General features: G+C 33.5%; 1 protein-coding gene across 6 annotated transcripts in view; it reads left to right on the forward strand.

Annotated features, from left to right (window-relative positions):
• AKT3 (AKT serine/threonine kinase 3) overlaps positions 1–24899 on the forward strand; it is a 368454-nt gene that overhangs the window by 270606 nt on the left and 72949 nt on the right. For all 6 annotated transcript variants that reach the window (XM_024754282.1, XM_024754297.1, XM_024754306.1 and 3 more), the window contains 2 exons: positions 11623–11837; positions 18480–18567. In XM_024754282.1, coding sequence (XP_024610050.1) covers positions 11623–11837; positions 18480–18567 — 303 coding nt within the window. The remainder of the gene's footprint in view (positions 1–11622; positions 11838–18479; positions 18568–24899) is intronic.

Raw genomic sequence — 24899 nt, forward strand, 5'->3', positions numbered from 1 at the left:
AAACAGTGATAATTTGTATTTGTAATAGTGCGGGTTTTCATACTTAATTATTGGGAAGTATTTCATTGGGAGAGTTAATGAAATGACAGTAGCTATATTTTGGAAATCATGCCAAACCAAAGCAAGCTTCAACTAGTGCCCTCCCCATGCTGAGGATTCCATACTAATTCATTAATTTGTTTATTCAAACAATTATATATTATTCATCTACTATATACTGGGTATTTTTCTGGGTGGTGTGTTTATACGAACAAGACACAAAGGACCCTGCTCTCAGGGAACTCACTTCTGGTGGAGGGAGACAGAATAAAAATATATATATAACAATGTCATGTGATGAAGATGTGTCATGTCATGAAGGAAAAGAAGCTAGATAAAGGGAGGTTGTGGTGTGGTGGATGTGTTAGGTAGTGTTCTCATTACTATTACTACAAAACAGACCACTGCAAAACCTAACCATTTTATGTGATTGAAGGTTCTGAGTCAGGACAGCAGGAATGACTGCTCCATGGTACGTGGGGCACAGCAGGGGGTGACTCTGGCTGGAGGCTGGAATCTGGAAGCTCCCCTCTTTCTGTGTCTGACAGTTAATGCTGGCTCTCAACTGGTACCTTACAGGGCTCTCAAAAGCCTCAGCTTCTCCAAGTGGCCTGGTTTCCTCATACTGGTGGTTTTAGGGTAGCCAGACTATTTTGGCTGTGGGTTCTAAAAGTGAACAGCCTAGGGAACAGTTTAGAAACTGCTTCCATTTTTTTAAAACCTAGCAAACCATGAAGAAATGTTTCATTTGTTTTTTGAAAGTTTCTCTTCATAGTATATTTTTAAAAATTTTGTTATCACATACCATAAATTCTACCTTTTAAAGTGCACAGTAGTGGTTTTTAGTATGTTCACATTTGTGCAATCATCACCACTGTCTAATTCCAGACTATTTTCATCACTACAACAAAGAAACCCCATACACATTAGTTCCTCCCCTAAATCCCCTCATCCCAGACAACTACTAATCTACTTTCTGTCTCTATAGATGTGCTTGTTCTGGGCATTTCATATAAATGGAATCATACAATATGTGGCCTCTTGTGTCTGGCTTCTTTTACTTAGTATGTTTTCAAGATTCATCCATGCTTCAGCATGTTATTGATACTTCATTCCTTTTTATGGCCAAATAATATTCTATTGTATGAACATAAACACATTTTATTTATCCATTCAGCAGCTGATGGACATTTGGGTTGCTTCCAGGTTTTGGCTGATAATGCTGCTATGAACATTTCTCTGTGAATCCCCTTTTATGGCTTTGTTTCAGGAACTGCACATCGTTTCTGTCATATGCTTATTGGTTTAGAATTCCTAAGCCTACACATATTTAAGAGGTAGTAACACAGACCCCACCTCTACATTGTAAAAGAGCATGTGAGATGGGAGATACTGTTACAACTGTCTTTGGAAAATATAATCTTCTACAGATAGAATGTTCAGGGAAAGAGAGGTTTAATCAGAGACCTGAATGCTAAGAGGCAACTATTGTAAAAATAGACGGGAAGAGCTTTCCAAACACAGAGAGCAGCTAGTATAAAAACTGTGAGGCAGAACAAGTTCAGTTCTTCCCTCAAACTCCAACAAGGTTAGCGTGGCTAAAACCAAATAGGGAGGCATTAATCTTTGATGGATGAAGGTAACTATTTATTGAACATGTATTATGTGCCACATGCTATATATGTACATTGCATATTTGGAATAAACTTTTGTGATAGGAAACCTGTTTTTTTAAAGGTGAGGGCACTGAGGATCAGAATTTTTCTAATGTAATCTGTACAGTAAGTCCCCTACATACGAATCTTCAAGTTGCGAACTTTCAAAGATACGAACACGTGTTCCATTAATGTCAGGCGTGAGTGAGATTGCAGCTTGCCCTCGTCTCCTATTGCTGACGATCCTTCAGCTCTAACATCTCCCACCTCTTCTCCCTCCTCCAGTCAGTAACTCTTCTTGCCTGTTCACTCGATGCCAGCGCCTGTATGCCAGCTGTTGTACTGTACTACCATATTTTCAAAATACTGTACTGTAAGATTAAAAATGTTTTCTTTATTTTTTGTGTTTGCTTGTTTTGTATGTATTATTTGTGTGAAAACTATTGTAAACCTATTACAGTACAGTACTATGTAGCCAATTGTGTTAGTTGGGTACCTAAGCTAACTTTGTTGGACTTACAAACACACTCTCGGAATGGAACTTGTTCGTATGTAGGGGACTTACTGTGCACAGCTAGGAGGGGGTAGAGATAGAATCAGGATTCTAACTAGGTTCATCTTATAAAGCCTATTTTTACTTTTTTAACCACACACACCATGGCCCAAAAAAGTCACTATTTCAAGGCCACTTATAGATGTAAATAATTGTCATTTTTAAAATAGATGCGTTGTAAATGCTAACAGCAAAAGGTAATCAAAAGAATTAGGAAATAAGAATACATTCAGAATGATACTAGCATTCCTATACATATAGTAACTAATGCCAGTTTATTATTACAATAGTTCTTTTCAGTTAGAGATTAAATTTACATTTCAAGAATGTTGAGTTACTGTAAATAAATGCTAGTAATTTGAAATATTAGCAGTATTTTTCAGTCAATTTCCAAGTATTATTTTATCAAGGGCTGCCAAAAATAATATTTTTTCTGCTATGAAATCTGGAGTTTAAAATTTTCCATTTTTGTAGCTGAATTAGGTAAAAGTTTAGAAATGTTGTTTCTTGTTTATTCAAATACAAGATTACATTTTCTAGAATAGGATTGTTTTTGTGAATGTCATGAAAAACAAAATCTTTGTTTCTCTGGAGTTCCAATTGCCCTTGCTATACATTTACCATGGCTGATGATATCCCATATTTAGAATAACAAAATTAGTTGTGTCATGATTAGGAGAAGTTATTTCTGTAGAAGATAAATACATCTCATTTCAGAAGCAGATGATCTAAGAAACAAAGGTATTGTTTTATATGCAAATGTCATCAACTGAAGAACAAAACCAAGAATTTAATGCAGGAAGAGTTCAATTGTTTCTAAATAAAAAGTTTACAATTCACAAGGAACTGTCAATTTCTTTTTAAAGACATGTAAGAACACCTTTCTGTATACCTTTTAAAAAAATGTTGCAGAAGTCTGGTCTTCAGAAGAAGTTTATATACCCCATGGCTGAGAGATGTTGATTCATAATTAAAATCTTGACACCTTGTTTTTACAGGGGAGAGTGAGCATTGTGGTTACTATCTGAGGGTGACAAATCTTGAAACAATTAACTTCTCATGCAGTTATATTTTTATATTCTAAGTGTTTGTGTCCAACACTGCATTTTATTAAATCAGGGTAACTTTGTGTTATACTCTTACTTTTAAAAACAAGAATTTAAGTCCTTTTTTCTGATCTCTGATATGGACCATTTCACTGAAGAGCACTCATTCATTCATTAAAGAAATATTTATTGAATATTTATTAGGTATCATGCATTCTGTTAGGTGCTGGGAATACAAAGATCGTAAAAAATGGTTTTTGTCCTCAAGTAGCTTGCTATATTTTCTAAGGTGATAGGATATGGAAAATAATCATTACTGTGCAAGAAAATAATTGCTTTACTAGAATTATTTACAGCGTGGTGAAAGGAAAAGGAAGGGTGGTGGGAGGGTCTGGTGACAGTAAAGAGAGAGCAGACTGAGAGGAGGCTGGACACATAGATTGGGATCAGAATGCAAAAGAGTTTAGATTTGATCTCATGAACAAGGAAAAATCACTTTTGAACTAAGAGCAGGGCAATAATGTGATCAGATATAGATGGTCAGAGTTAGAGAGGGATTGGCAAGAAACTAGCCTCTTCCCTTTACTTCAGATGGTATCTCTCACTTTCTTTGAACCTTGCAATTTCTAGTTCATACCATTATTAATGCCAGACTTTTCTTGATTAGTAGCTGTTTTTCAGACTTGGAATGTGTGCCTGAGCACTGCTTCTCTTTTGAAGGGCTCATTGTCAATATTTTCCCTTCTCCTCTTCTTATAGAAGACTTGTTTACCCATTATGGAGAGATCTTTCTGCAACCTATCATTCATCTAGCAGTGGCATCCTTTACCTTTTAGACTGTTTTTTGTTTTCTTTTGGTTTTTTTTCTGTTTGTTTGGTTATTTTTTGGCTGCACTGCACGGCATGGGGGATGTCAGTTCCCCGACCAGGGATCGAACTCGTGCCCCCTGCAGTGAAAGCACAGAGTCCTAACCACTGGACCACCAGGGACGTCCCTAAACTTTTAATCTGGTAGGAATGCTTTGCTGTTTAAAGATGGTTGAAGGGTATTTAAAAGATACCTCAAAAAGACTGTTAGAAATCGGTTCAAAGCTGATATATTAACTGTACTGTATCTCAGGCTCATAGCTGATTTTTACATAAACTTTAGTTTTAAATGAGCTTAACTTTTCTCTTGTGGCAAAGACCACCAGGAAAAGAAAAGTTTTATAGTATAAAAATGCCATTTGTTGAAAAAAGGGTATTTTTAAAGTATTTGTTCTCTTATTTTGATGAAGAATTATAGACCTTTATTATTAAAGGGAAAAATCGTTTCTTTTTTAAAAGAGGTTGCAGAGATATAGTCCTAGCAGGCATATAAACTATACATTTAGTGTGCTACATCTCTAAAAATGCATTAGTATATACAGTTTTAAAGTGTTTTTGCTCTTTCTTGTATTAGAAGGAAATAAATTTTACCTGCCATATATTATGGACTATAAGATATTTTGAGGGGATTTTGTTTTCATAATCTTTACTATATTTTCATGCCTAGAAATTATAAAGAAATTAGAAATCACATATAAAATCTTACTGTTAAATTTTATTATTTGACTTGGCTCTCATTGAATCCAAACCATCCTTTTATGCAGTGCTAATTATTTAGAGTCTCAGCTTTGCTCTTGAGTTAGCAGTACCTGATCAACTTTCCAACTGTAAAACAGTTTGAAAATCAAATGTAGCTTACATGCAAGACCCAACAAAATTAAAAGTGTTAAGTACGTTTTGGCAGTTCACTTTTATTATGCCCAGTCCTCAAATGTACCAGCAGATAATCATCTGAATGTTAGTTATTTTTCACATGCTTATGTGATCACACAAAAAGTACATGCTAAAAAGAAGCAGATGGTGACAGATGGGGAAGGTTGAATAAGGTGGTTTTGGAAACCTAGAGAAATGCACTTCTGTAATAGTGTAAAAATAAAAATTATTTGATAATCAAGTTAGAACTAACAAAAAGATTGCAAAAAATGACTTGATTGTTGGGAAATACATCGTATCTAGTTGTGGTTGGTGTTCAGGAAAAAAGTGTATATAATTTTATTTCATATGTGTAAAATACTGGTTTTCAGTGGCTGAAAATGGGTTTTTTGCTGTATTCCTAGTTTTTAGAACCTCATTTTTGGAAAACATTTACTTGGTATCATTTTATTCACTTTTCTTTTGAAGCCTACTAGCCTTAATATCTTTTATAATATGTATTTTGACAATATCTGAAATAGGCAAGAATATTTTTATAACTATTTTTAAAATTTATTTATTTTATTTATTTATTTTTGGCTCCATTGGGTCTCCATTGCTGCGCATGGGCTTTCTCTAGCTGTGGTGAGCGGGGCCTACTCTTCGTTTTGGTGCGCGGGCTTCTCATTGCAGTGACTTGTCTTGTTGCAGAGCATGGGCTCTAGGCATGAGGGCTTCAGTAGTTGTGGCACGCGGGCTCTAGAGTGCAGACTCAGTAGTTGTGGTGCATGGGTTTAGTTGCTCCACGGCATGTGGGATCTTCCTGGACCAGGGCTTGAACCCATGTCCCTGAATTGGCAGGTGGATTCTTAACCACTGAGCCACCAGGGAAGTCCTTGATAACTATTTTGATACAAAGATTTGCTTAAAGTCATTGTGATTCTATATAGATAATAGCACAGATGGAAATTAAATTCTATGTAAATGAAAGGCCAAAAGGATACAATAACTTCTTCAGAATGGGTTGAGAGAATCATGTAAATTAAGGGTGAAGGTAGTTTGTAGTATGGAGGGTAGTGTACATGGGGGGAGTAGTTAGAACCAAACTCGATTTAAGAGTACTAAATAGAATTTTACTCATTTATTTTAAATACAACAAAGAATAAATGAAAAAGACAATTTTATGGGCTCTATCAATATTATCTTTAGGGGATCTTAAAATAAATGAATGAGGTAAAAGTTATATATGTTTGTACCTTTCATCTGTAGATAAAAATAGTAGCACACATAGTTGCATTTTGCATACCCTTGGACAAAATTCTACTGGTTCTAACAGATTATGACACTAAATCTCAAATTCTAAGCTTTTTGTAAAAATTAAAAGTTATTTTAGTAGCTTTCCCCAAACTGTATACATTCCTAATATTTTATTTAATTGTTAATGATTCATGTAACAATTATCCTCTTGAGGTGTTTTTGAAAACCGTCATCTTCCTGATAGTTCTGAAAAGGTCTCATCACCAATATTAAGGGGAAAATTAAGTAAATGAGCACAGTGATTAGTTCAGACAGAAGTTGTCTGCTTTATAGTTAGAATTTATATTTAAGAAATTCTGTCGTGAGTTGGCTGACTGTTCATACTGTTTCTGGATAATATTAAAAAACATTCCATTTTGCTATACACCTGAAACTAACACAACATTGTAAATCAACTATATTTCAATTTAAAAAAATTTCATAGTAAAAAAAATCTCATTTTGTCCCCAAATTGGATATTGTTTAAATATGAACAAAAATGATATTTTTAGTTCAATGTTAATGTCTCTCAACATTTATAAGTAGCAGCTTTTACTTCCCTAGAGTTCTGTCAGTTTTTATAGTAGCTATTTTTCACCTAAGTTCTTTCCAGTGTTATATAGTCTTTTGGTTTTAACAATCAGAATATTTGCATTCAGTGCTTTGGAATGATCCTAATTTAAGCACAGAGTTTAATTTTAAATTCTCTGCAACATAAGAACATATACAAAACTAACCCTAACTGGGAACACTAGTGATTACCTATAGTGTTTTACAATGGCCATTTTTACTTTGGTTACAAAGACCCAGTTTCTTAGAATCCCATATTGTTTGTTGCTTCAAGATAAAAAGGAAGTATAGAAATCTCTGGGAAGATATGCGTAAGTATGATTTAATCACCAATATTGTATCCATTTAGCTTTTCTCCTTATCAGGAATGTTGCCTGTTCTAGGCAGAGAATGCTTTTGAAAGTACGATGTTAGCTGCATGCAAGTACTTGTGTCTGCATGCTAGGAGGTAGCCATAAAGCTTACAGCATCTTAATTCAGAACAAATGGCACTTACAGTTTCAGTCTCTTTAGAATCATTAGAGTGGTTGAAAACTGGATATAAAGTATATATTTATGAAGAAAATACCAATAAACCATGGAATTCATAATTCTTATGAAATATATAATTCTACTGAAGCTGCAATACATTTTAGAATCTGAATTAGAAGATTTGTAGTTCATTTTTTAAGCAAATTCCTGTGATGTTAGGAATATTAAAGGATTTCTGTAAATTATAAAGTATATAAATGTGTGTTTATCTATAAAACACACATATAAGTTACCTGAAATATAAGGTTACCAGAAAAAAAATGTTTTTGAATTAGCGGTAAATTGGTTCATCCAAGTTCGCAGTTTAGTTTCACAACATAGGTGTACAGACAGTTTGTTTAGATGTTTAATTTTTTCCCCCATCTGTTCTGTCAGGATTATTGATTGAGCAGTAAGCCACTCCAGGGCATACATAGCCTCCTCATAACTGCTTGCCTTGAGTGCATTGTGTGGCCTGGCGAACAAGCTGAGGAAGGTGTTCCTTCAGCTTCCCAGTAAATCTTAATTGGTAAAAGAATATTGAAATGAGTATGTTTTTTGAAAGTACCCAGTAGCCAAATATTTACATTGGGAACTTTAATTGATGGTATCATTTTAAAATATATAATTTATTATTTAATGTCATTCTTTGAAATTAGTAACCATTCAAGAGCTGTTCATGGTGATTTTTTAAACTCATCTGGGTTTTGATAAGTAGAAGTATCTACATTAAATGTTATCAAATATTGCCAGAACATTTAATAGTCATTGATAACCTGCTGTGACTTCCTTGAGTCTTAGATTTTATTATATCATAAAGTGAAGCAATCTCTGGCTTCTAGTGGAAACATTGAAACTAAGCTTTTTTTTCCTAGAGCCTGTGCTCTGTTGGGGTGTTTACTTATATGACCTCTTGTCATTTTTTAACATTTACATTCTTTTAGTGTTCCAAATCCCCACTTGTTCTTTATCTCTGTTTGGGCATTTGTGTTAAATGTGCTTATAAAGTGAAGCTATATCTAAGGTTACAGAGGACAGTAGGTGTAGAAGGAAATACTAAATGTCTGCATTCATATTTAAAGTTGATTTTAGTTTAAACATTAGTGACATTGATTTCATGGAAAAGAGACACTGTCTTTAGTTTAATTCTTCAGGATAAGTCTTTCAGTGGATTATTTCTTTAGGAGCAGGTTTTGACCTGCATTTATATCTAGATTATATGATAAATTGCATTTTAACGGAGTTGAAATGTAACTTACCATTGTTGTACCTCTACATTGCCATTTATCCTACTGGTTGGATCAACCCTCATGATAACCATGAAGTAGATTAGCCTTTTTGCTAGGGAAAAAAAAAATCGTCAGAGGTAACCAGAAGGAATTGCAACTCTTAGGTTAAAGAATGTAAATTTTATATATTACTAGGCTGTGGATTTTAATTTCACTCTGGAATTTCTACATTATTTCAAAGTATTGTATTTTGAAATAATTTAGATATAAGGAGAGAGAAAAGCCGTTGTATGAACAGTGGTAACATGTTTTTTATTATATAGCCACATGTAGAATATTATAATCACTTTTATTTTTATTTCTTGTGTATTTCATCTTCCAGCTGTCTTGGGGTAGGAGTTGAACAGAAATCTTTCTTTTTAATTGATAGCAAAGACTCTTAGATAAAGAGGCCTGGCTGAGTTGTTGGGGTATTTTCTCCTCAACATTGCCTAAGTTTTACATGTCAGTAAGATAATACATTACATCAGATTTGTTTAGTACAAAGTAATACAGCAAACAGCTCTAATTGTAGCATTATGTATGTATATTTCAATGAAAGCTCGTATGTTCAAAAGCAAAACCACATATCTTGAGAATCAGTGTTCGTTTTACAAAGCTAAATAAAATATATTTTATTTTATCAAGCAGATTTTTTTACAATGCAGTTTTATTTTTCAGTTGCTTATTTCTCTTCAAAAATAAAACCTTTTTTATGTACTCACTTTCCCTTCTGGCTGCAAACCAGGTATTTAAACAAAAATAAAGGATTGCCAGTTTTGCCAGCTGGGGATGAGAACCCGGCTGGTGAAATGTGGGTTCGGGAGGTAGTTAATCCAGCTTTTATGCTTTTTATGGTTTTATGAAAAAAGAGGTTAAAAGCTACATTTGGCTCTTTATTGTATGTACCACTGTTTTGTTGCTGTTGTAGGAATGCAGTAAAAGATTACTTAGATTTTAAAAATTTTGTTATTAGGTAAAATCTTGCATCTATTAGATAAAGGCCTACAAACAGTACATTCTACTAATTGGATGTGGGAGAGATTCAAAAGTCACTGGTATTTAAAAATTATATATACAGTATTTCCTTTAAGTACACAGGTAGAATTCCTTCTACTTCAAGTTGTTTCTTGTTTTCTATATGTTCTCACATTACTCATTTCAAACAAGTAGAAATTTTAAATATTTATGGCTAAAGATAGAAACTAGAATTTATTATTTTCCCCAAAAACATCTTGCTTAGTTTGTTATTTACAAAAGGGTTTTGGAAAAATTTAGAAACTGGACTTATGTTTATATATTGCCAATGCAGTTTCTAGTTGTCTTTAGCCACAAAACAATGATACAATTGAATTAATACTAGGGATGTAATGTACAATATGATAAATATGGTTAACATGCTGTATGTTACATATGAAAGTTGTTAAGAGAGTAAACCCTGAGTTCTCATCACAAGGAAAAAAATGTTTTTCTAATTCTTTAATTCTGTTTCTGTATGAGATGATAGATGTTCATTAAAGTTATTATAGTAATTATTTCATGATGTATATAAGTTAAATCATTATGCTGTACACCTTAAACTTACACAATGCTGTATATCAATTATCAAGCTGTATGTCAATTATGTCTTGGTAAAACTGGAAGAAAACAATCTTTTCATAGCATTTGAAAACACTACTAAATAGATCTTTAGGTAACATAGTTTTTTTCTTAAAATTAAATTCTCCGCCTTTAAATACCCTGTCTACCAAAGTGCCTTTCATAGTATTTATAGTAATCATAGTGTAGCTGTCAAAAATATTATGTGCATTTTACGAAATTATTAGTTAAATTTTAAATAAAAGTCACATAGGCGTAATCTTCAACAACATACTTACTTAGCTCAAACTAAGAAAGTTTAAAACATGAGTACTACTTTGTTCTGTATCAAATTCTCTCCAATGTCATCAATTATAAGATTTGTTTGATTGATTAATTTCATGTATATGGTTTTCTTGATCTGCTTATCCCAAAGCTAAGAGGATCAGATAAAGTAAGCTTTAAGATTATTCAAATATAGTATCTTAAAATAAAATATTGAAAGATCCAAATAGATAAAGAAAATTCCTTTGGACGAGGAACATATGCAGTAGAAGGGTAAATCAAATTTTACCTTTCTGGGACAAATGGCACGTCATCATGTTTCAGTTTGAACAGGTTGCTCTAACATAGCCTAACTTATACTTGCGTATTGTTTCTTACTAAATTTATTTTACATGTAATGTGTTTTGGGAAATAAATTTAAGGTCATATACCCTACAAATATTGAGTCCATAATTTTTATTGTTTGTGTTTAATAGAAATTGTTGTGAGGTACTTAAACTTTGGATACTAAAGTTTATTACAACCCAAACAGTAAATCTTTATGTTCACCTGTTGCTTAAATATTTCCTGAAAGAGTTTAAACATGTAGGGGCCTCCAAAAGTTTTTATATTTATTTTCATGGTTGTCATGCCCTGGACTCTTCTCTAGTACATTGCATTTGTTTATTCCTATCTTTCACTCTTTGATTTGTAGTAGTTGGTTCTTCTCAGTACAAGAATGTGGTAGACACATTATGTTATCTATAATCAGCACAGTTTAGCTCTAAGTTATTACTTAAAGTCCATGTTAGTGGAATCAGAATGAAAAATTAAGTAGGCCTAAATGAAAATATGCAAATAGTTTTCATTTGATCCTTAGGGCACTCATACATTCATTTACTTAGAATCTGTTGCAATACCTTTTTTGGTACCCAGTCATTTCTGGATATATATTGAACATTTCACATATTTGGTGTGATTTATATCTTTTGTAGGATGCTTCATAATTTAAATGTCAAGATCTCAGAATAGCCTACCTAGGTTATGTAAAAATCTTATGTTTTATAAATAATACTTTAAAAGCTAACGTGTAAAAATTGATCTTTTACTGGTTTCACTTTTAGGTGTTAGAAGATAATGACTATGGCCGAGCCGTGGATTGGTGGGGCCTTGGGGTTGTCATGTATGAAATGATGTGCGGGAGGTTACCTTTCTACAACCAGGATCATGAGAAACTTTTTGAACTAATTCTAATGGAAGACATTAAATTTCCTCGAACACTCTCTTCAGATGCAAAATCATTGCTTTCAGGGCTCTTGATAAAGGATCCAAATAAACGGTAAGCCGCAAATAACACACAGTGAGTTACTGATGAATGTGGTTAGGAATTGTGATATGGAAATTAATTCAAATATAACTAACTCCAAGAAGCAATGTATTTGGTGTAGACATCTTCCTACTGAGACACTGACTTATTTTTAACTGCATAATATAGAACATTTAAAAAATTCCCTCAACTCTTTCCTAACTTGGAAATTTTATACAGATTTTACCACATAAAGATTTTGAGAGTTTTATGAACAAACAGTTTCTTAATTGCCATGATGCTTGCTATTGTGGGGATAGGAGGATCCCTTTTTTCCTTTCAGTCTCTGGGCTTTATATTTCTGCTGATTTACATTATAAAACAGATAGAACTGTCTCTATACTCTCCTCCCACACGTATGTATGTTAACATATCTAACTACTTTTTTTGTTTGTCTTTGAAGATAATTCTTTTCCACGCATGGCTGAAAGGACTAATGGCAAAAAGTGTCTTTGCATACTTTGTATTTCTATTTTTGTAGCTATAGCTATGACCTGAGGAATCCTACAGCTCTTTGCTTAATGAGCTGTAGGATTCATTGTTTATGTTTATATATTTATTTACACATACATTTTATAAGTCATACATGAAATGAGTATTAATTTTAAAATGTCCCTTAATATATGTGTTTGTATATACATGTGTATATTCTTTGTTCCAGTAGATATATATGCATATCAGTATGTCTCTGAAAATCTCTTAGACCTTAAGCGTCTTAAGGGTAGGCCATTTCATATATTGTTTAACCTTTTGTAACACCTCACATAATTTTTGTTAATGTTCTGTTTGTGGTTGATGCTCAGTATGTATTTGTTGACAGACTGAATTAATGAGTGAAGGAATAAATGAATTTTAAATTGTGGGCTTTGTCTACCTTAGAGATGGTTTCCATCACATACTTCTAGCTTTTAAATTTGTGAGGAACATGATTTTACCTTCAGCAGAAATAAGCAAACATAATAAAAGAGGTGCCATCTTTATGCTTTGTGAAGAACCATTCAAACGTTTCATAATTCTAGTAACTGAAACCTTACCTTATATTTATAAAGTGATTTTGTGTTCTTTGTCAGGACATTTGCACATCTCTTGTTTCCCTTGCTTTTTAGTAGCCTGTGGAGTAGGTAGGATAGATATTATTCTCATTTCCATTTGACTGAGGAGAAAATGAGGCCCAGGGAGGGTTATGTGATTTATCCTAGTTCTCACAGAAAATTCGTGCGAACAAGAATAGAAATCAAGTTTATACTTGCCTATTTGATATTTCTCTTGTATCTTCTTTACAGTGCACCGTTTTCTTAGTTTAGGTTTTAAAATGTATTCCATTTGATGTGATTGTTTCACAACTATTGTAGCAAGTGGCACTTGGCAATAGATAATCTTTATATAGAGCTAGGATTTCACTTTTATCTAGTTGAGTTTTGGATCTAATATTTGCCTTAGATTTCAAGGGCAGTGAATTTTTAACCCATCTTTTTTTGACTCCTTCTGGTTTTCATGTCTATGTCTCATTCATTTTTTTATTGTCATTTCCCACCCTCCACCCGCACCCCACCCCCTGGGGATAGCACGTAGTAGGTACTTAATAATTGTTGAATACACGTGAGGTAAATTTCTAGAATGTTAGTGGCCTGGTACGTAGGACAACTCTTAAAGTTTTGTCTACCCAGAGGCTGATATTGTCTAAAGAGAAGATGTGGTATTTTTAACTATCTGTTATTTCCTTTTAAGGTAGATATGTCAAGCCCCTCCACTGCTACATTAAAATATTGGGAATGCAAAGATGAATAAAATGGGTAATCTCTGCTCTAGTTGTTCATAGAATAATGTAGGGCACAAAACATATATTCACAGATGCTCAGGTTAAACTACGTACAAATGCTTTTGAAATTATTAGCTGTTAAGGGGATTGGAAAACTTGAGCTGGCTTATGAAGGAGTTGCAATTTGCAGTGGCTTTCATGAAGAGAATTTTACATGTAAATAACAGCTAGAATTGCAAATGAACATGGCATTTGAGAAGTTCAGCAACTGGAGTGTAGAATATGAGTTGGGTAACATTGGCAGATGAAGCCGATATGTTAGATTGTAAGGACCTTATCTTTCTTAGAAAATATTTAATCTTTATTCAGAAGGGCATGAGAAGCCACTGAATTATTAAAAGTAAGGGATGGTGTAATCAGGTCTGTGTTATGAAAAGGTAACTCAGGAAGCTTTGTCATGGATAGATTAGAACAGTGAAGCGCCAGGGGCAGGTAGGCAGGGTAATTAAGAATACATATGGAATTGTCCAGATAAGAAAGAGATGGAGTCCTTCCTAAAGCAGTTGTAAAGAGTGCTAAATAGAACTTTGTGAATGATTAAATAGAAATGGTGAGGAAGGGGAAGGAGTCAGGATGCCTCTGAGGTTTCCAACTTGGATGCCTAGTTTGGAGAATGGAGTTATTATTAACAGAGAAGGAGTACAGGCAAAGGAGGAGGCTTGATGGGGTGGATGTTGATATTAGTTTTGCTATACCGAGTCTGAGGTTTCTATAGAAAACCTAGATGTCAAGCAGGCAGCTGAAAATAGTACCAGTGCTTAATAGAAACACAATAACTAATTTTCTCTGGGTATATGTCAAGGAGTGGGATTGCTGGGTCATATGGTCAAACTAAAAACTATTTTTAGTTTTTTAAGAAACCTCCATACTGTTCCCCATAGTGGCTGTACCAGTTTACATTCCCACCAACAGTGTAGGAGGGTTCCCTTTTCTCCACCTCCTCTCCAGCATTTATTGTTTGTAGATTTTTTGATGATGGCCGTTCTGACCGGTGTGGGGTGATACCTCATTGTAGTTTTGATTTGCACTTCTCTAATAATTAGTCATGTTGAGCATCTTTTCACATGTTTGTTGGCCATCTGTATGTGTCTTCTTTAGAGAAATGTCTGTTTAGGTCTTCCGCCCATTTTTTTATTGGGTTGTTTGTTTTTTTGATACTGAGCTGCATGAGCTGTTTGTATATTTTGGAGATTAATCCTTTGTCCGTTGCTTCATTTGCAAATATTTTCTCCCATTCTGAGGGTTGTCTTTTCATTTTGCTTATGGTTTCCTTTGCTGTACAAAAGATTTTAAGTTTCATTAGGTCCCATTTGTTTATTTTTGTTTTTATTTCCATTTCTCTAGGAGGTGGGTCAAAAAGGATCTTGCTGTGATTTATGTCATATAGTGTTCTGCCTATGTTTTCCTCTAAGAGTTTTATACTGTCCATCCTGACATTTAGGTCTTTAATCCATTTTGAGTTTATTTTTGTGTATGGTGTTAGGGAGTGTTCTAATTTAATTCTTTTACATGTAGCTGTCCAGTTTTCCCAGCAAAGATGAACTTATTTGCAAAGCAGAAATAAAGACACAGATTTGGTATCCACAAACTTACGGATACCAAGGGCAGAAGGATGGGGTGGGATGAATTGGGAGATTGGGATTGACAGACATATATACACTACTATGTATAAAAGAGATAACTAATGAGAACCTACTGTATAGCACAGGGAACTCTATTCAATGCTTTGTGTGACCTAAATGGGAAGGAAATCTGAAAAAGAGGGGACATATGTGTACGTATAACTGATTCACTTTGCTGTACAGAAGAAACTAACACAACATCGTAAAGCAGCTATACTCCAATAAAAGTTAATTTAAAAAAAAGAAACACAAAACTGAATATTTGGATTTGGGATCTGTAGATATCTAGGAGGTAGCTGGAGCCATGAGAATAGTGAAAAGTGTAGAATATAAAAAGAAGGCAGCCTAGGACAGAGTCTTGGGAAATGTCAAAATTTAAGAGGTAGAAAGAAGAGAAAGAGCCAACAAAAGGACGCTTCCAAAAGCCTTTGGAAACGTAATCAAAGCTAGCACTATAGTATACCTCTTTTTTTTTTTTTTTTTTTTTTTTTTATCTCCTGGACACCTGAATTTTTTTTTTCTTTTTTTTTTTTTTTTTTTTTTAGTATACCTCTTTATTATTCCTATTCAACTATTTTAAATACTGCCTGAATTTCTCTGATATTCTTTACCGAATTGCTATCAGTTCCATCAAAGAGTCAGCTCTCATCTTGCTTTTATTTCTTATTCTGCATTACATTATGATTATTCTATCAGTATCTCCTTTAGCCTCCTTTGCAAATTTTGTAGGAAAAGCATGACCTCATGTTGCATTCAATAACACAAGGAAAATGTGAATTAGATGTTGTTTCTAGTTGTGAAGAATCCATAGTAGCTGAGGATTTTAGTTTGGCTTTCTGATATGGGAATTTGGTATTCTTAGACAAAAATATCTTAATGTAAATTATATTTTGATATAATTTTGAAGTTTTAAATTGTATATTAGGGAGTCATTGACGTTGAAATTTTTGACAGTTTCACACTTTGAAGAAGCTTGTGTTAAAGAATCTCTACCAACTTCTAAAATGGCAGCCTAAGATTATATTCTTAGTCTTTGTATAGCATTCATGGCCGATACTTTAATTTTATATGTATTTGATAAATATAGATTAAATGCTGTCTATGTCCAAAGCCAAACTATTGCTAGAGAATTGCGGGGTGACATAAAAATGAAAAACTGAAGCTGAATTAAAACCTTTTAATTACAAAAATGATTACGGTTCTCCATTCCAATTCCTACCTCATCCATCATCTCATATATATAATTAAGATTGAAAACAGTATTGAAATAAACAATAACATAAATGTAAGAAAATACAATGAACTGCTGATTTTTCTTGTGCATACTACTTTAATGCATACTTTGAAATGTTGAATAATTCTTTTCAGAAGTCTGTGTTTTGGTGTTTCTGCTTTCCTGGCTCCCTAAGCACAAGCTTTAAAATGCTTTTTGGATAATCCAGTACTGAACTCTCCCCTCCAAAGAATTTGCATTCTACCAGGAGAGAGACATATACAACTTGAAATAGAATGAAAAAGAGTGAGGCCAGGGAGTCAAGTGCCGAGTGTTAACTAAGTATAGATTTGCCAGTCTGAAAGTTGCAAATATGCATGCAACTATTATGATCTGATCTAATCTAAAAGTTCCATATCAGGAGTGTAGTTTATTCTGTATGAATCTTGAGATAGGAGACCTAGATAGTGGGAACTATAGGATCATCACTACAGATATTCAGATATCAGCTAATTGTTTTGTTTTCCATTCTGACAGTGTGTCAGAGGATCCTGGATTCTTCCCAGTCGTGTATTTCTTATACCTAATAATAACCAGAATTCATTAAAATTGTATAATTGTTTGTTTTCTATGACCTACTTGCGTTTCTTCTTACTCAGTGTTGTGTTGGGAGTTGAAATGTACCAGCTTAGAATAGCCAATTGTTAAATTTCAAAAATTTTGTGAGCTGGTTGTTGAATACAGTCATTATTAAAAATTAAATTATATAAACTTACAGTTAAATCAGGAACATTAAAATCACGGGTAAAAAATACTCAAAACTCATCACTCTTTAATAATGTTGTTAAATTTTACTCTTATCTATGCTTTTGAGGTTACTTATCTATTTTGCTTATATATTTTGAGGTTAGAAATACTATATAATGTTTTACTTCCACACATCTTGTATCAGTAAAAATAATAATATATATAAAATGCATTATATTGTATATGCATAATTTCCCTCAGAGAGCTGATTGTTAGGCATTTACCAGCACATATCATTCCTAACGATGAGTAAAATCAAATAAAACTTGCTGTATCAAATTCAGATTTAAATAGATTTCCTTTCTTTTCCTCTTTCTGTTCCCTGTCCTTTTTTTTTTTCTCTTTTTCCTCTTTCCCTCCCACCTTACTTCCTTCTCTGTTTTTTTTCTGTTTCTCTCATCCTTTCTTCATAGTGACTAGTAGGTACTGTATGAAACTGAGAAAGCTAGAAAGCACCTGAATTTCAGATTGTGTCAGGTATCAGTTGAATAACATTTCCTTCAAAGATGGGGTGGGAATATTCTAAATTTTTAATTTATATTGAAACTTGCATAGCATATTATATTGCAGTGATATTTCATAGATTAAATTTATCATTTCTGTGAAAATTCATTTGAGATATGAAAATACTCCATGAGTTTCTGTTAGCAATGTTCTCCAAATTGTTTTTTCTAAGTAATTATCTAGTCTTTTCAGAATTTATGTTAACAAGGGTGCATTTTGACTAAAGTTCTAAAATAAATTTGGTTTATAGAATTGACAATACCATTTATTGTGCTAGGTACTTATGTTATTTCTAACCCTTGCAATAATCCACCAGGCTGGTATTATTAATCCCATTATACAGATGAGAAAACTGAGATTAAGCAACTTTTTTATTGTCATATATCTCATAAATTTCCGAGCCGGTTGCCTGTTTCAGGTTTGTCTCCAAAGCCTATGCTCTTTTCAAATACCATACTGTCCTGAGGCTAGTTCTTATTAATAGCATATTAGGAAAATTAGATCTTACAATAAAAGCTTTTTATTTTTATGGCTATTTATCACAAGAACTATTTACACACAGAAAATTACATTTCACAAAAACTTTGTAGTTATGCATTCAGCTTATGTAAATGTTTTATACTCATTTAATTTTATTTCTGTCCTCGCAGCCTTGGTGGAGGACCAGATGATGCAAAAGAAATTATGAGACACAGTTTCTTTTCTGGAGTAAACTGGCAAGATGTGTATGATAAAAAGGTAGGTTATCTTCATGGCATAGTGTTTATATATTTTGGTTAAAATGAATTTACAGCAAAAAAAATTTTAAGTGAATAACAGTGAATGATGTAATTATATTTTTCATTTTTACTCAGTCATTTAATTGAATGTAGGACTCCTTAGCACAAAATTTTCTTCATAGCTTTGACTCCCGAAATGCATTTTGAAATTTTATTCAATGTGATCAAACAGTTTTTCTTTTTTATCACAATAATTTGTTAGTTTGCTTCTCATCATTTCCTTAATTCATAAAAAATAAAGGCACCAATGTTATGTTATTCTTCAGGAAAATTAACTAGCAAAACAATCATAATTTTAAAACTTTGTCTCTATGCCTTTCATTTTAAGGTGAGCTCTTATTTATTTATACAATTTCTTATTTTAAAAGGAATTTAAAGCAATTTAGTTTTAATATTTAACCAAGTAATAAATTTATTTGTCTTCTTTGGAACATCTGTTATTTGAAACAGAACTTAAAGACCCAGAGAATGGATGCTACAAATTATATAATTTTATTTTTACTGTAATCTGCTTAGTACTTGTTTTTAATACTGCAGTGTTTACTTAAGTTTAGGAACAGGAAGTTATTGTGTTTGTTCTATCTTTTAAATTTTTTTAATTTTATTTTTACTACTTCAGATATTGTTAGTACAGACACTGATTTTTATATTTTGATTTTCAAATGCTCATATAAAAATTTTACTACGAAAGTTTTATGTAGTTCAGTATTTGCTTAGAATTATTATCTAGTCATTTTGTGTAGTTAGTCCTTCCATTTCAGTTTATTCCAGGTTTCCATATTTTTCTCTAAAACATATATCAATCAACATTTATGTAGTGTCTACTTTGTGCCAAATATTTTTCTCTATTAAACCCTAAAGATAGAATGATATCATATGAGTTATGAGGAAGTGAGACAAGTACTTCATTTTTGTATTATGTTACAGTAATAGGGAGTGTGGTGATTTTGTAAGCATTTACTGTAAATAGGTGTTTAAAATAGTTGCACCATGTTATGATACCTCTACTCAAACTTCACTTCAATTAAACTTACATCTCTTCAGCTCGGTGCTTTGTGACCGCCTAGAGGGGTGGGATAGGGAGGGTGGGAGGGAGATGCAAGAGAGAGGAGATATGGGGATATATGTGTATGTATAGCTGATTCACTTTGTTATAGAGCAGAAACTAGCACACCATTGTGAAGCAATTATGCTCCAATAAAGATGTTAAAAATTTTTTTTTGAGTTTCTACCGTGTATAAAGCACTGAGGTAGGTATTGGATCCTTTTCAAACCTTATGAGAAGCTTGTGACCATTCTTAAGTTTCCTCAGTGTTTATTAACTTCATGTACACAGTTATACATCCACTTTATAACACTGATGATATTCTTTATGAGTTGCATCCATATATAGCCCCTAATGCACTATGTACTGTTTATCATGTCAGTACACTATAAAAGAACCTGAAATTGGGAGACTGGGATTGACATATATACACTAATATGTATAAAATAGATAGCTAATAAGAACCTGCTGTATAAAAAAATAAATAAAATTAAATTTAAAAAAAAGAGAACCTGAAAAACAAATCTGAAAAGTATCAAGATTTTGGCATGTCTCCTAGAAATAATATATGGTCAGAGGTTTTCTTTGGCAGGCAAAGTTATAAGCCACAACTAAATATTCCTTTGATATACCCTGTCCGAGGAGGATTCCACCACAACCACCAACAACAAAATATAACAGAAAGAAAAATTTCTTTAAGAGACAAATGTAGAGCACCAGTATGGCACTGCTAACCTTAAAGAAGGGGCAAAACATGGACTTTCTTCAGTCCTATTCAGAGAGTAAGATATGCTACAAAGATTTTGTCATCAGCATGCAGCTCTTCATGTTAAATTGTAGTTTGGCATCATCTAGAGAACGCTCTGAGAACCCACCTACCACACAGTGAAGAAGCAAGGCTTATCCTGTCACTGTTCCACTGGGCTCAACATGCCCAGAGCGAAGGTACTATTAAGATGTCTACTCAGGCAGCTCCCTTGCGGTGAATGGAACTGGAGAAGCCTGCAAGTAGGGTAGGAGAAGGAGCTGCCAAAGCACAGCTTTGGGTGATATATGTGAAGAAATGAGTTTAAATTGTTAGTATGTTGATAAAAATAGTTGCTACTTAATTTGAGCAAAGGTGTTAGCTATCTTGCATAAAGAAGCACAACCACAAAAATCACAAAGTTTCTACACTCATATACGCCTGCTACAGGTTTACTCTTGGGGTGTGGGTAGTATACTGGATGTCAGATGATGTACTGATGTTTTCAGCCATCTTCACACACCTGAAGAAGAACAGCATCATAGCAGCATGCTTAAATTTTGAGACTCCTTCTAAAAGGATGTGAAAATACGATTGGTTTTATTTGGGTTTGTATTGTATCACTAACAAACAAGGAATTAATTATAGGAATGCTAATGCCAGTAGCTATTTTCATGAATTCATTTGTAATTCTAGTGTTTTCAAACATTTTTAAGGGGTCCTATGTCTTTAAAACACGTAACTTATTCATAAAAGATTAATTCATCTCTAAGATCAGGTATTTTTTTATTACAGTTTTACTAATGTGCTTTGGGACATTTACTATTTTTATAGATTTATTCCATGATTATTGGCCATTTTTCTATATATTGTGGCAAACCCAGAGATGAAGGCATATGTAAAGATCCTGGCATCTTTAGGGGAAAGCTAAACCTCTTCCTAGGCAAAGTTAAAAGTGAATTAATCTTAATTACAAGTATCATGATGTACCACTCTAAAGAACTTGGTACTGGAAAGTGGAAATACTCATCCTGGATCTGCTTCTTCCCTCTTGTGTGGAAGTGGACAAGTTGTTTTACTCCCACATAAAATTCTGATCTTTGAAGTATCTTCAAGCTTTAGGATTCTCTGGTAGGATATTTCATAATATGAATTAATCTAGTTAAATTTCTATATAAGATTTATACTTAGTTTGTCAACATCTACAAAAAAGTCTGCCGGATTTTCTGTGAGATTATGTTCAATTTATAGAAAAATTTGGGAAGAATTGGCATATGAACATGCTATACGTCTACATTTATTTAGGTCTTCTTTAATTACTCTCAGGAATGTTTCATAATTCTCAGTGTTTAGTTCTTATCCATATTTTGTTGAATTTATCCATAAGTATTTCATGTCTTCTGATGTGGATGGTATTTTTAAATTTCATTTCCATATTGTTTGCTACCAGTAGAAATAGGCTTGATTTTTGTATATTGACCTTGTATCCGACAAGCTATTAGTTTTAGTAGCTTTTTTTGTACATGACTTAGACTTATCTAAATAGATGATCATATCTTCTATAAATAAAAAGTTTTACTTCATTTTCAATCTGCACGTATTTTATTTATTTATTTTGCCTTATTATATTGGCTAGGACCTTTCTACAAAGTGGAATAGAAATGATGAGAGTTGACATCCTGACTTTGTTTCTAATCTTAGAGAGAAAACATTTTTTACCATTAAATATGACATTAATCACATCTAGCACCTAAATCTTCATTACTCAATGTCATTCTCCAGTAAAAAGAACCAAGGTTATTTGGAGAAGTTGTTGATCCCACAGCTGGGATGGGGAAAATAAAAGAAGAGCCCAAGGAATTTTGTGGTACCAGAAAATAAAAAAATGAAGGTAGATGGAAAAAGGTGCATGTTTGTACAACACAGGAGCCAACCTTAAATAATTCCCAGTGGTGAAAGCTGGGACAATTTCAGTAGCAAAACAAGTATTGTATATGACCAAAAAAATAAGATACATATCCATGAGTCTATACTGCAGAAATTAATGATTGAACGAATAGATAAAATATTGAGAAGAGACATGTCTTCATTATAGGTGAATTCCGGTTAATAAATGTAGAAGGAATCAGGGAAATAGAAAATTACCATTAAAACACCAGAGTAAAAATTGCTGTATGCAAGATTCACCAATGAATGTTAAAATTAGTGGGCAAAAGTTTAAGAAGGAGGATATTTGCATGGTGTCAACATATCTTTCCCCAAATACTTATTTATAAAGATTAAGAGAGTAATTTTACAGTAAAAAGCCCTGGCAAACACTGTCTTAAACCAAGTGATCAAGATTAATATCACCAGTAATAAGACACTGAAATCATTATAACCCATGATATGATGCCCTGAGAAGGCTGTATCACTTTTGTACTATATTCCCTCAAAATGTATAACCTCAGTATAATCATGAGAAAACCTAAGAAACCCTCAAAAGTGTCAACTTCATGAAAGGCAAGGAATGATTGTGAAACTTTCACAGATTGGAAAAGACTAAGGTGACATGATGACTAAATGCAATGTGGGATTCTAGATTGGATCTTGGAATAGAAAAGGGCCATAAGTGGAAAAACTGGTGAAATGTAAATAAATTTGGTAGTTAATACTTTTGTACCAATTTAATTTCTTAGTTTTGATAACTGTACTATGGCTGTATAAACTATTAGCATCAGGGGAAGGTGTGTAAAGGGTATATGGGAACTGTTTGTACTATTTTTCTAAGTCTTTTCTAAGCCTAAAATTATTTCAGTATAACAAGTTATAAAACTTTTATCTAAGTGTAGGTTTTTTTTTTTTTTTTCTTGCGGTACGCGGGCTTCTCCCTGTTGTGGCCTCTCCCGTTGCGGAGCACAGGCTCCGGACGTGCAGGCCCAGCAGCCACGGCTCACGGGCCCAGCCGCTCCGCGGCATGCGGGATCCTCCCAGACCGGGGCACGAACCCTCATCCCCTGCATCGGTAGTCGGACTCTCAACCACTGCGCCACCAGGGAAGCCCTAAGTGTAGGGTTTTTAATACCTCCTTTATTGGGTTGAGGAAGTTCCTTCTATTCCTAGTATGCTAATAGTTTTTATCATGAATAAGTGTTGAATTTTATTAAAAGTTTTTTGCATCCATTGCAATGATCATATGGTTTTTCTCCTTTATATTCTGTTAAAATGGTGAATTGTATTGATTATTTTTCTAATGTTAAATGAACCTTCTATTCCTGGGGAAAAATCTGCTTACTTATGATATCCTTATTATGTATTGCTAGATTTGATACAATGTGTTTTTTAAAGGATTCTTTGCATGCTTAAATCATGCATGATACTGAGACGTCATCTTCTTTTCTTAGAATGTCTTTGTATGGTTTTCATTTCAGGATCATGTTTACCTTTTTAAAGTGAGGTGGGAAGTATGCCCTCCTCTTCACTTGTATGGAATTGTTTCTGTAGAATTTATATTAAATGTTCCTTAAATCTTTGGTAGAATTTACCAGTAAAGCCCCTTGGGCCTAGAGTTTTCTCATTGCTGGGAGGTTTGTAACCATGAACTTAATTCTTGAATAGTTAAGGGACTCTTCTGGTTATTCTTGAATAGTTAAGGGACTATTCTGGTTATCTGTTTTTTCTTGATTGAGTTTTGGTATTTTATGGCTTTCAAGGAATTTGTCATCTAAGTTTGCTAATTTATTGGCTTAAAAATGTTTGCAATGGGGGCTTCCCTGGTGGTGCAGTGGTTGAGAGTCTGCCTGCCGATGCAGTCTGACTGCGGATTCGTGCCCCGGTCCGGGAAGATCCCACATGCCGAGGAGCGGCTGGGCCCGTGAGCCATGGCCGCTGAGCCTGCGCGTCCGGAGCCTGTGCTCCGCAACGGGAGAGGCCACAGCAGTGAGAGGCCCGCGTACCGCAAATAAATATAAATAAATAAATAAATAAAATGTTTGCAATATTCTCTTTATATCTTTATAGTGTTTGTTGTATATGTAGTGATGACTTCTTTTATTCCTGATATTGGTATATTGTTTTTCTGTGTTCAAAGTCATTAATTCTCATCTTTATTATTTCTTTATTCTGCTTCTTTTGAGTTGATGTTGCTTTTCTCGATCTCCTTTAGGAGGAAGCTAAGATTATTGGCTTGAGACCTTTCTCTTTTTCTAACATAAGCACTTAATGCTATGTTTCTATCTAAGGACAGTTAGCCATGCTCTGCGAATTTTGATATGTTGTGTTTTCATTTCAAAATATTTTTAGTTCTTGTGATTCCTTCTTAACTCAGGGATTATTCAGGAGAGTGTTGTTCACAATTTCCACATATATGGATTTTTTAGACATCTTTGTTATTGATTCCTACTTATCTATGGTTGGAAAACATATTTCATATGATATTAATCCTTTAAAATTTATTGAGATTTGTTTTATGGTCGATAAAGTGGTTTATCTTGGTGTATGTTTCATACACACTTGAAAAAGA

Source organism: Neophocaena asiaeorientalis, unplaced genomic scaffold, assembly GCF_003031525.2.
Source record: "Neophocaena asiaeorientalis asiaeorientalis breed wild unplaced genomic scaffold, Neophocaena_asiaeorientalis_V1.1 scaffold524, whole genome shotgun sequence".
In the NCBI taxonomy this organism is placed as follows: Eukaryota; Metazoa; Chordata; class Mammalia; order Artiodactyla; family Phocoenidae; genus Neophocaena; species Neophocaena asiaeorientalis.